Here is a 13,945-nt window from a genome sequence, read left to right as displayed (position 1 = left end):
TAGGAACTTTTTTTTTATATTTTTTATTTTAAATGCAGGATAAGATTGCGGTTGAATGGGCAATTTGAAAACTAAGAAATTCTAAATCACAATATGAGATCCGTATAGTGGTTTACCTTAGAGAAGATCAGCTGCCAGAGAGAAGATCAGCCGCTAGAATCTGTCATTGAAAAAAAGTAAGAATGTGAGATCCACATCCATTACTTGGGTACAGGGGATTCGACACAGAGATGAAATCTAAAAAAAGAAATGAAATCACCGATAAAACTAAATCACTGATTTGAAAAAAATCGAATGAGATGAAATCACTCACTTGAAAATCTTCACTGAATCTTTTAGAAATCGAATGTGATGAAATCCACAATCTTTTAGAAATGAAATCACCGAAATGCTTTAGAAATCGGCATAACTTTGAAAGCTAGGGGTGGGCACTTCAACCGAACCAAGTGGTTCGGTATAAATTGAAAGAACCGAACGGTACTTAATATAGAGAAACCGAATGGTTCAATCAAACCGAGCCGAAAATCGTTTGTTTGTTTTTTTTTTTTTTGTTTTTTTTTTAAATATATATAGTAATAAATAATAATAATTAATATGTCTGTGATGAGGGGATGATGGATGAACAAGTATTACTTTACAATTTGGATTGCTATGTTAATTTTGTGTTTGAATTGTTTTTTTATGTAATATTTATATTTTAGACTTTGGATTATGCGATTATGTATTATTTGGCAGTGTATTGTTTGGAAAATTAGTAAATGTTGAAAATTGAACATCCTAAACCGAACCGATTTCCGAGCCTAAATATTTCCAAACTGAAACCGAACCGTTTCATACCGAACTGAAACCGAACCGAACTTTATTGTAAAATCGAATGGTATCATTTTTTGTAATACCGAAATACCGATACCGAAACTGTAATCGAAAAAAATCGAACCGAATCCCGAAGTGCACACCCCTATTGAAAGCTATGAGGGAAAGTAGTTTGGATAGTAGAACTTAAACCAGGGGCTAAATAGCCCCAAAAGTTATGCCATGTTTGGTGGTAAATTATTGTGTGGAATATATATTGTGTTAAAATAATGTACATTACGTGTTAATATAATGTACATTACGTGTTAATATAATGTACATTACATGTTAAAATAATGTACATTATGTTTTAGAATAATGATACATCTGAACTAATATAATGTACATTATATTTTAAAATAATGTACATTATGTTTTAGAATAAAATACATTATGTTTTAGAATAATGTACATTATGAGTTATTGTTGCAGCTGGACACGCGAAAAAATGAAATTAAGCAAAACGACGTCGTTTTTGGATCATACAGTTGTGCACGCAATAACCATTGCTGTTTGGTAAAATAATTAGTCTATTGGTCATTTGACCACTTTAATTGTTTGATTTGGTTAAACAATCAATACGAGTATTTGATTAATTAGTTTTTTTGTAACAACTTATTGTTTTAAAATGCTAAAATTCAAAAAGTTACTCAAAGTTATTTTATATGAAATCAACTATCGATTAACAGTTAGTTTATCAAACACTTTTTTATTATTAGCTAATGCTATCAACTAGTCAAACTCACTGATCAAATAAACTAGTATTGATCAATCTCTTGCTAACTCTAGCTTCACGGTAGAGCTTATTGTATAGAATTTTTCAAATGCGATTTGCATCTCATGTGTGGCTTGCAAACTATTACACAATAATAAGATATATACTCAATGCATGCTCTTGGATAAAAGAGTATAGTGATTATGAATTTTCCTTTATCACCCAAATGAGAGTTAATATAACGTAATATTAATATTTAAAATTTAATTTCTCAATTATTATTAAAATAATATATTTGACCCCATGATTAAATCTCCCACTAATAAATATATTAAGAAACAAAGAATCAAAGCCACTTCGATAAGAATTGAGTAACTAAATTTAAATCACAACTAACAATTAAACTAAAAATGTCAATTTCCTTTAGTATGTATTTTTCAATTAAGTGACATAGTAAAATGGGAGATCAGTGTGTGGGAGAGAAGAATCTTTCCTAATTCTAAAAAAGGGAAAAGTATGTACATAAATTGGTTGTTTCGCGGAAGTCAAATACTATCTGTACGTAAAATAGCACAATTATTCCATACCCAATCTCCCCCGCCCCTACTAATTTCACATACTATATATACAATATACAAATTAAAAGACTTTTTCTTCTCTTAGCTTGAATTGCTAGCTTCAATCCTCATCTCCCTCCTCTCTTTCTCATTCATTATATTAGCTTAGCGTTAATGCATGGCTAGAGATACAAGATGCTCGCAAGCCATTTAAAAACTCAGGAGTATGCACATCTGCAAGGATATCGTTGCTTGAATCAGACTTACAAATTATGTCGCTATTGAAGTAAGTCTTGCTCTCAGCTACATGCAATTGACTCATATAATCGTTTAAAACAATAGATATGTACTGTGAATAACTCATTATTGAGAATAATATTTTATAATAAAATATCTTAACAAATTATGGAATAAGCATATTTTCATTTTTGGACTATTCCATGCATACGCCAAGTCGCCAAACTTGAACTAGACAAATACTGGGAATTAAGCTTGACATAACTGAACAAATATTTAGGGTTGAATGCTTGATGTACACAACAGACGTATATCTGTATTGAGTATGGCGGTAAAGAGTAACTAAGTAACTAAGTAGGAGTTGGAGATGAATCGATAGGCCTTGTGTTGTTCCATAGCCATTCCCGAGCACCACCATCCACTAAACCTGAAACCTGTCAAACCACATTCTCTATTCATAACAAAGTACTACCTATCCATCTCACTCTATACCCCAACCAAAGCCAATCGTTATATCCTGGTCCACAGTGCACTATGGACCCTGGTCCGATACACATAATTCATGTTCGAAATATACAAAATTCATGGTCATAATACACATACACATAAACACGATATAATGAGCATGAATTATGTGCATTATGAACATGAATTCTGTGTATTATGAACATCAATTTTATGTATTATATAACTGAGGACACATAAACACTTAACATAATACACATAATTTATGTTCATAATGCACAAAATTCATGTTCATTATATCGTGTTTATGTGTGCATATTATGAACATGAATTTTGTGTATTGGACCAGGGTCCACAATTATTTGCCAACCAAAGCAGTTCCAACTTAGCAAATTATACCATGGACTAGGGTCTATCTTATATTGTGTGCTCTGATCCAAAAATAATCTTCAAATTCTATATCTACATACAATTAATCGTTTCTGTACTTATAAATAAATTGAAGGCACATCACATGGTAATTACAGACACAACATGATAACTACAAACATATAATTGTGTGTCTGCAGTTAACATATTCTCTACCTGCAGTTAACAATTTATGTGTTTGTGTCTATAATTATTATGTTATGTGTTTTCAATTTGTTGACAAGTACAGAAATTGTTAACTGCAGGTACAGAATGTAGACACATTAAATTAGAGTTCACAATGTAATATGAACCTTGGTCCATGGTATACAATTGTTCCAACTTGGATACCTTCACAAATATGGGGGAAAAGGGTGACTCTAAACTGGTTACCTTCTCCCACACTTGCAAGTGGTAACTATTCAGCCAAGCAACCTCAGCAGCAGAGAGTATCGACAAATCAACCAATTTAGTCTACCCAAAAACGTAAAAAGAAAAACATCAAAGGTGAAGAGATGTTCGTCAAATTCATCATCAATCAATATCATTCACAACTTCAATGCATATGACACAAATTTACAATGAACATCTATTCAAGGGTCGCCGAGCCTGGTGAGTCAAGTGCATCATATGCCAATATACAGAATAAAGTGTTGTGAAATTTGACAGGGTTTTATACTAGGAAATCAAAAAATGTTAGATGGACATAATTTTGTAAAGCTCAAATACCTGTATTGGAACAAAAGTAAGCTTTTCGAATCCAAGATATCCAATCCCGCCAAAACGATTTGGAGTGTCCATTTCCTTAACATAAAGAAGATTCTGGAAAACATGGTTCAAATTCCACACAACAATCAAATGTTAGAATAAGCACCATTGCACTATAGAAGTGTGCAGAAAGAGTCAAGCTTGAGTTGACTTGCCAAGAGAAACCCATATATATTAGATGATGTATAGAACTGAGGACACAGATTTAACTATATGGGTGCACTACCTCAATCCGAATGCCAAACGAATGGTCTTCATAGTAGCCGGGCTCATTGCTGACTACCATGCCTGGCACCATGGGAGTCATGTTTCCAAAACGGAAACTAATGCCTTGAGGACCTTCATGAACATTTAGTGCAGCTCCTACACCATGCCCAGTTCCTAGACGGGACACAGTTCCAACACCCAAAAAAAAAGAAATGAATGAATACCTAAGTAAAAGATGGAAATCATGGAATAAACCTTGTTAACACGACAAGTAGAAAACATGTAAGTACAAAAAATGCATGCCCTCCTCCTTGAATTGCATCTTCCATCTATCACTTATTCACTTATCTCTCTTCTGGAACTGGCAAACATTCAGGAAATATCTCCTTCCTTATCAAAAAAAAAAAAAAAGGAAACAAGGAAAGTACAATTACCATGTCGGTAATCAAGGCCAACCTTCCACAAGGATGCTCGAGCAAATGCATCCAGTACAAAACCTGGAGTGTTTTCGGGGAAGACAGCCTGGTCAAGTGCTATGTGACCCTGAAAAGATTGAAGTTCAGCTGGACGAAACTCTATCATTGACTAAATGCAAGTGGTGACCACCACCACCAATCCACCATAAGATAACAAGTTAAAAACCAAAAAGCAACCAAGTTATGGTAATAGAACCCTCCATTACAATAATGTGTTACTCAAGAAGCTAAACTAGTGAAAGAAATAAACATGCAAATATACACCTGCAAAACCCGAGTGAAACATTCTTTCTCTCGTGAAGATGGTTCACCAAAATGGACTGTCCTTGTTATGTCAGTTGTTCCATCAACATATTGAGCACCACTGTCCAAAAGGAAAAGCTCATGTCGATTCACAATGCTGCAACTATCAGGCTCTGGTTTGTAATGAATGATCGCACCATTTGCACCAGAACCTGAAATAGCAATATAATAGGGATGAAGTGTGAATATAAACTCATTGGAGAGGAAATGTAAGCACTATTTTGAGGCACAATTAAAAAAATATGAACTTTTAATTGTAGTGGTTTGGATTTAATTGTTTTTTGTAAAATATGAACTTTTGAGGTCAAAAGCATCACCAAAGATTTGACATTACCAAATGCCAATGTTGATTGTTGTGTACATAGAAGTATAGAAGCTAATTAAGAGTATTGCAGAATGGTCAAAGATGTAATTAAGTATGAATGTGCTCATGCCAACTAAGAACATTATCAGAGAAAGAAGTGCCGTTATAGAGGGAAAAAACCATTCAAATTTTACTTTTCAAATAACCCTAATAATTGAAAAAGAGGGCTTATATACCACTTATAGTATCGAAGCTGGTATCAAGAAAGCCATGTTGCTTTGATCGAAATTCAAGAAGTTTTTCTGCAACTTCTACCTCCGTTAAACCCACATCCTTGCAGATTTCCTCCTCCAACCAGGCCCAAAAATGTGCTAGAGCAGCAGCATCTCTGTATAGAAAGACAAGCATCTTTGTTTAAACAATATATATTTCTCCAGTATATAGTTGGCATTAATGCATAAGTATTTGACAGACTTATGAAAGTCTGTTATTGTTGCAGCAATATACTAGTAATATTGAAATTAATCTGTGACTACAAATATCCCATGCAAATTTTTTATCCAATATATACTGGACAAACAAACATCAATTACTCTAATTACTAAAGAAGGCATTATCTGCTCTTTAAACCAAACAGCCAAACTAGCCATCAAAGGCATAGTTATTCTCAGAAAATTAACCAATCATAGTATATGAAAGAATGCAACATGAACTCCATATTACACATTGCAATTGATGCACTGCCAATGACTTATTTGTTATAAGTAAAAGTATATAATAAAAAAAAAGGGAAAATTGCATTTTTGGTCCTCCAGTTATATATGTGGTACAGACTTAGTCCCTAAGTAATATGCGTCACCATCTTTAACCCCTAAGTTATGTATGGAGTGGCAATTATAGTCCTTGAAGGACCAAATCAACCACTTTATTAAGTGACAAATTGGTGGTAGAAATAGTCCCCGAGGGACTAAAATCACCACTTTGTGCATAACTTAGGGGCTAAAGATGGTCGCGCATATAACTCTAGGACTAAGTTGTCAGTAAAGTAGTAGTGTGCAGTAGTGTTGTGTAGTATATTAGTGTTATAGGCAGCAGTAAAGTTAGCAGAAAAGTGCAGCAGCAAAATTAGACTTGGGCAGCAGGCCAGCAGCAATGTTAGCAGAAAAGTGCAGCAGCAAACTTAGACTTTGGCAGCAGCAAAGTTAGGCAGCAGAAAAGTGTAGTTAGGCAGCATAAAAATAGTGCAGAATTTGAGGAAGCTTGTCTTCTCTCAGGTATATATAAAGATGTATCAGCTAGCTAATGTAGAGACAGAAATCAGAGAACACAGAAATATAATTCTTTTAGCTACTGCCCACACTTAAGCTTTTCTCCCCATTTTTCTTTTAGCTACTGCCCACACTTAAGCTTTTCTCCCCATTTTAGTTATTAACATGGTATCAGAGTAAGCTTTTCTCCCCATTTTAGTTATTAACATGGTATCAGAGCCTACTGTTCTCCCCATTTTAGTTATTAACATGGTATCAGAGCCTACTGGGCATTGCATTTTAGTTATTAACATGGTATCAGAGCCTACTGGGCATTGATCGGCACAAAGAGGCGAGCAACCGGCAGAAGTTTCGCGGCGAACGGAGCCTCCATGCGCCGCCACGCGCCACCGTTGGCCGGAGCTCCGGCGACCGCTCGCCGGTGCGTGACGGCGCGTGAGGCCATTTCTGGCAGAAATTTGTCTCGTTCGTCTCGTTTTGATGAGCCCATTTCCTGATGGTGTCACTTGGGCGAGTCTTCATCAGCTTTAGAAGCTTCGTCTCTCTTTCTCTCCCTGTTCTTCTACGGCGAACCAGCAAACCTGGATCAGCAGTGACGAACCAGCTTGTCGAGCAGTGGCGCAGCTGGGTCATTTCCAGTGACCTTGGAATCCTCTTCTCCGGCGACCTCCTCTCCGATGCTTCATCTCTCTCTTTCATTTCCTGCGCAGCAGAACGCTCCTGGCAGCAGAGCTCCCGGCAGCAGATGCAGTAGTGGCTTTCCGGCTGCTATGGTTGTAGATGAGGAAGTAATAGGTGTTTTTGATGTTGGAAGTGTTATAAGGAGGGAGGAACTATTTGCAGTAGGTTTGTTGGGCAGCATGTTTTGGGTTTTGTGTTGTTTTTAGTTAATGAAAAAAAAAAAAAAAGGGAGGGGCAGTAGATTGTTTTGTTTGGTTTAATTTGTGGGATTGTTTTAATTTGGTCTTAAGTTTAGTTTGTGTTGTTTGAGTCATGGGATCCGTCTCATATTTAGAGTCATGCTATGGAGTAAGTGAGAGGTGCGTTGTGGTGTTTAATTGGGATGGCGAAAATGGCAATCCGTCATCGGAGAAGAAAAATAGCATAAAGTTTTGGCCGAATGATAGTAGGCTTCGTGGTCGAGTTGACAATCTTGGTAGCGGAATGATAGTAGGCTTCGAGGTCGTGTTGACAATCTTGGTAGCCGAATGATAGTAGGCTTCGTGGACAATCTTGGTGGCCGAATGATAGTAGGCTTCGTGGTCGTGTTGACAATCTTGGTGACTGAATGATAGTAGGCTTCGTGGTAAACTAGAAAGACATTGACATGTTTGGTGACGAGGAGGCGTTTATTCGAGGTGTTATCACTCTACCTCATCTTACTACTGATCTACAAGTAGCTGATGTCTTTACAAAAGATTTAATACGCCAAAGACACAAGTTTCTCAATAGCAAATTGATGCTGATAGACTTACCCGCATCAATTTGAGGGGGGATGTCAGTAAAGTAGTAGTGTGCAGTAGTGTTGTGTAGTATATTAGTGTTATAGGCAGCAGTAAAGTTAGCAGAAAAGTGCAGCAGCAAAATTAGACTTGGGCAGCAGGCCAGCAGCAATGTTAGCAGAAAAGTGCAGCAGCAAAGTTAGACTTTGGCAGCCGCAAAGTTAGGCAGCAGAAAAGTGTAGTTAGGCAGCATAAAAATAGTGCAGAATTTGAGGAAGCTTGTCTTCTCTCATGTATATATAAAGATGTATCAGCTAGCTAATGTAGAGACAGAAATCAGAGAACACAGAAATATAAGTCTTTTAGCTACTGCCCACACTTAAGCTTTTCTCCCCATTTTAGTTATTAACATAAGTTTGTACCACGGTTATAACTGAAGGACCAAAAAAGCAATTTTCCCTTGAAAAAATAAAATAAAAATAAAAAAAATCATGTAGCAGCTCCAATTTTAATTACCTTAGATGACAGTTTTGCATGCCTTCCAATTCCGCACTATTTTTCACAGCTTTGGCCATAGACACAGGAGAACTCCTATAGAATGCATGGGGTTGCCCTGATAAACCATTGGTGTCTAGATTTGTGCTCTTATTACTTCTCTTTTTGATTCCAGGGCTCCTAGAGTATCTATCACATGCAGTCTTGTATGCATTTGTAATAGCAGCATTAACAGATGATTTGTCCAGCCAAAGATTTGCACCTTTTTCTGCCAAACTGAGCAGAAACTTTTTATATCAGAAGTGAATATGGCCATGTTTCTTCATAAAATTGTAAAAATAAAATTTAGAAAAAAAAAAAAAAAAGTGTTCCTGATCATATTCATAGACATAATCCCTATCCACTCTTTTCCTGAGAAAGCATAGACATTAAGAAAATAATCTGTGCTTGTCAGATCATTTTGTTAATCCTATGGTACTAATTTTGTGCAAACACCAACCATGGTTATTTATTTGTAGTAGTCTTTCTGCTTCTTGAAAATAATTAACGCCCATGATCATGGTACACAGCAGCACAACCTTGAAAACTAGCTATATAGCACTTGAAAAATACACCAAGAAGAGAGCATAAATGCACAATCTTGAAAATCACCTTTCAATTTCAGAAATAATGGATTCATAAGCTCTCAGTTCAACACCTACACTCTTCAAGTAATCCATAACTTCTGGTGTGATTTTAGAATCATCAATGAATAACTTTGCTCCATCAATCTCCACTATCAAGTATGCATACATGACAGGTGAATGTCGAACATCACTACCCCTCTGTACAATCATCAAGAATAATGAATGCCAAAAAAAATTTCCCTCAAGTGATAATGAATGCCAATGCTAAATAACCAAGAAACATTGAGCATAGCCATGGGAAAGGCAAAGCGTGCAATACAAGTACCACTACCTCCTGATTGCAATGTTTGTTTGGGTGGAGGAGAAAAGGGAGCATTATGGTTAGAAGTACAAAGACATGAATTTTTTTTGAGCATGAAATCATGGAAATTTGAAAATTCATGCAGGGTACTATCAAGTAAAATTTGAAAGGTTAACTGAATTTTTGTTGAGCATGAAATCATGGAAATTTCAAAATTCATGCAGGGTACTATCAAGTATCAACGAAAACTGGCTACAACAAGGCAAATATATTATAAGAACACAAATATCAGTTAACCTTTCAGGAGCTGAAACACGAAAAATATGTCAAAATGAAACCAAGTTGATGAACGAGATTGAGTTCCTGTGCCATCTGAATTCCTACACATGTTGCCATTTTGGCATCCTAAGATGGTGGTCATACATGAGCAACCTCAAAAAACTAATGACACATTTCTATCTCCACTAGGAAGCATTTTCATTTATTACTACATCATTAGATAAGCAACAAATAATATAATTACAATGATTTTACTTAGTTCTTTTCTAAAAAATTGGAGGTTACAAACTGCATCATTTTTCTTGTAATGGACCAAAATTATATCATTCATTTATGTCTGGAAATCAATTTCACATCTCTCATTTTCAAAAAATAATTTAATAAAAAAATGGGCGCACCAAAACACCATGCAGATGCACAATTTCAACAACCTCAATTAAAAATGTTGGGGAAAAAAAAAAGAAGCACAACAGTTCAAAAGAGGTCTGAGGAAGGTTAAGAGAGCTTACCAAGTTCAATAACCAGGCAATTTCATCAAGCATGGAAATAACAATTGCTGATGAACCAGCATTAATTAAGTCAGACCTCAAGGAAAATAACTTTGAAGACACATCTGCACCAGCATATTTCAGGTCATGCACTCTAATTGGTTTCTTAGGAGGCTGTGGTCTTGATTCTTTCCATATTTCATCAACAAGGTTTAAATTGGACAAGAAGACTAATTCATGATTCCCTTTAGATATGTCCTCTTTCAGTTCTTCTGCAGCATCTGATGAAAACAAAAACTGCTCCCTTCGCACAAATAACATGAAAGCGACTTATCAGATAAAAGCAAATGTAGCAGTTACTTAAAATCATAAGTTTAATGGAGATAGGAAAGACAGAAAGATTGACAAGGATGAGAAATATTAAGAATGGCATAAATTTCTAGGACACTGCACATCTAGTTGAAAGTGCATGAAATGACAAAAGTAGTGTTGGAGTATTGGTTCTTTGGCTTAACCCAATTGTAGAAAATACATGCAAGAATAAAATAATTGTTCACAGGATTTTTACAAGGAAACCTAGAATAACTATTTTTCCATAATATCAAATACACCCTTCTGTGGGAGCCCACGTTTGCACACACGCGCTGACACGCACACACTTTTATATATACTCCGTAATATTCATGGTAGGGGTATATTTGTTTTTGAATGATTATTCCATTTATATTCCTTAAACCAACCAAACACTAAAGTAAAATGCTTTCAATGAACCAAACAATGGAATAGAATTCCTAATTTATTCTTGACCTATTTCATTCCTTATGGAATATTATTCCTATTCCCCTAAAAGTCATTCCATGAACCAAACATGCTGTAAAGGTTTTACAATGTCCACCAAATAAGAATGATGTTCAACACATTCTTCCAACCAGCTTTGCCCATTTTCAATGGAGAGCTGCCTAATCTCTGTTCCTAAAAGTTTATACACAAACCTAAACTGCCATTATGTGAATTTAACACCATGAATAATAACTTCAAATCTTACTTTTTCCATGATCACAACCCAGAAGTTCCCGAAAATGACTCAAATGTAGAAGCACAACCAAAGGTTCCACTTTTGTATTTGCAGACTGAGACTTTTTTAGGTGGATTTTAAAGTTGGGGGAGGATATAAAACATTAAGCTATTTTATTTTATGTATGGAAATAATAATCCTGTGCAGCATAACATTCTAATTCTACATTTTTTTTTGCAAAAGACAAAATAGAAAGAAACAGATATAACATTCTAATTCTTACAGGAAGAGGCAAATATTCATCAATCCAAATTCCAAAAACACAAATGAAAGTTTGAGTAGTACTCACAGGATCAATTCCAATCCTGGAACCAGGTGAGAGAACACTGTTGAGCCACTCACTGGGTGTGGGCACCCCCCAATTACCTGATCGCATGAGAATCCAGCTAGAACTCAACTGCTTCTCAGCCTATCAACAACAATGAGTATTGGTTACAAGGCACCACCATCACATAGACAAATGAAAGTCAAAGCAATAATTGATGAATGTTCACATTTCAAACCTGCAGAAAGTAGCGCCCATCTGTCCACAAGGCTGCTTTATCCTTTGTGACAACTGCAGTTCCTGCACTTCCAGTGAACCCTGATATATATGCTCTCCGCATATAACACTCAGCAATGAATTCACTCTAGAAATTTTTTTAAAAAAATGCATTTATTAAAACAACTGTATTAATGATAACAAAGGTTTAAATTAATTCACAAACTTTTCTTTACCCTCCCTTTTCCCTTTTGGAATATCCCCTACATTTTGGGGATTACAATAATAACAAATGTATCTTTGAGGGGGATTGCTCCTCCATTAAAATTTAAAAAAAAAAAAATAGTGAGCAGAAATGACATGAAACTTGATGAAGTAACGAAACCTCACCTGGTGAGCGTCCTGTGAAGGTATGATGTAGGCGTCAATGTTAATATCAGGCCTCGTAAAGAGCTGGCGGAGGGCGCGAAGCCTTTCTTCCTGGTCGGGACCGCGAGGCTTTTTCTGGAATTCCGAGGATGGCTTGGCGGTGATGTTGCTGGAGTTCCGTACGATGAGGACGCGGCAATTTGGTGAGGTCGAGGGAAATTTGAGGGGAAAGTGGAGTTTGCGAGGAATCGGAAGGGAGATTAGTGGGAAGCGGGAGTGGCGAGTGTGATAGTGGAGGGTAGAGGAGCGGCGGAGCATGGTGGTGGAGAGAGACATCGTAGCAACGGTCACCGCCGTGTTCATCGGAGAAATAGAGTGAGACAGCCAGACAGGGAGATAAGATATGTTTATTTTTCCTGAATCTCTTGCTTTCACGCTTTAGTAAACGTGAGAACTGAGAAGGAAGAGACGCAAGAGGAAGTCTTCTCTTTCCAATTATTTATTTATTTCTTTTTGGTACGTTTCATTCTATATTTCTAGTCGCCCATGTTTGAAACGAGTTAAGGAGGTGTTTGGTTGAGTGGGGTGGGAGGGAAATTGTAATTCATTGAATTGTAATTTAAAGTTTTTTTAAATTATATTATTTGGTTGGAGAAAATTATAATTTCACCTTTCAAATGATGAATTGTAATTTATGCGGTTGTAATTTAATGGAGTGGAGGGACAATTTTGTTGGTGTAAAGATAATTTTGTCTCTCCTTCTATATCATTTATCTTTTTTTTTTTTAATTTGAAATAACTATTATTATTATTATTATTTTAAGAATTAGTATTATTATTTTGAAATAATAATAATAATAATTATTATTATTATTTTTGAAAGAATTATTATTATTATCACTACTTTACAGCTACTACTACATATACAACAACATAAGGGCAAGTGTTGATCTTATCATGGGCGAGCAAAAAAGAATGATGATGAAGACCCAGATCTTTGATGAAGCTTTAAGCTCCTTGAAGGAACATAGCTTCCTAGTTATGAAACAGTCTGCGATTCAAGTTTTCTATAGCATAGTTAGAAAAGTTGTTTCTATGTCTGACTGTAAGGAATTGTTTACCATTTCATTGATCGTTGATGTAAACGTTTTATGTTATGAATTAATGGAATAACTACGTTTATCTTAAAAAAAAAAACAACATAAGGGCATTTTATTATTTCTTACATTTCAATTTCTTGTACTCATATTCTTGCATACCAAATAATTTCAATTCCTACTTTATCCATTGAATTACAATTCTTCCCCCCCTCTAATTCTCTCCTCCCAACCAAACGCCCAGTAATATTTAATCTAGTCTTTGATTAAATTGATTTTTTTAACCAGATTTTTTTAATTTAGTTTTAAATGTTTTTTTTACTTAATTAAGTTTTGACTTAGATACAGATACTACATTGTAACAGAATCAATAGTATTCAAAAAAAATTTGACTTAGATAATTTTACTCAATTGAGTCATATGTTAAGATAATTTGATAATTTTAAATTTATTAATACATAATTTAGTACTCGACTTTAGTAGTTTTATCTAAATTAATTTTTGACTATAGTGATTTTATCAAATTTAGTTATCAACTATAGTGATTTTTCTCGATTTAATCCTTGATCTTAACGGCCGAGGACTCAAATCACTCAATTAGATTAAACCATTAAAATCGATGACTTAATTAAGTACACAGGGCATTTAGGACTAAACCGAGAAAACACATTATAGTCGATGAGTAAATTGAGTATTAATTCCGTTAGAAACTAATCAAAATCAATCATTTAA

The 13,945-nt window shown here is 35.2% G+C and overlaps 1 protein-coding gene across 1 annotated transcript; it reads right to left on the bottom strand.

The window, feature by feature from the left end:
• Nucleotides 1-2,469: 2,469 nt before the first annotated feature.
• Nucleotides 2,470-12,613, bottom strand: LOC116006502 (aminopeptidase P2). The gene is made up of 13 exons (XM_031246908.1): nucleotides 12,138-12,613; nucleotides 11,770-11,895; nucleotides 11,556-11,675; nucleotides 10,213-10,488; nucleotides 9,149-9,321; nucleotides 8,519-8,773; nucleotides 5,529-5,680; nucleotides 4,950-5,140; nucleotides 4,644-4,752; nucleotides 4,229-4,383; nucleotides 3,964-4,056; nucleotides 3,628-3,708; nucleotides 2,470-2,795 (listed from the first exon to the last, which is right to left on the bottom strand). The coding sequence occupies exons 1-13, from the start codon at nucleotides 12,477-12,479 to the stop codon at nucleotides 2,712-2,714; spliced, it is 2,157 nt and encodes a 718-aa protein (XP_031102768.1). The 5' UTR covers nucleotides 12,480-12,613; the 3' UTR covers nucleotides 2,470-2,711.
• Nucleotides 12,614-13,945: the final 1,332 nt, after the last annotated feature.

Source organism: Ipomoea triloba, chromosome 15 (genome assembly GCF_003576645.1).
Source record: "Ipomoea triloba cultivar NCNSP0323 chromosome 15, ASM357664v1".
NCBI lineage: Eukaryota > Viridiplantae > Streptophyta > Magnoliopsida > Solanales > Convolvulaceae > Ipomoea > Ipomoea triloba.
This window is presented reverse-complemented; position numbering and strand designations above follow the sequence as displayed.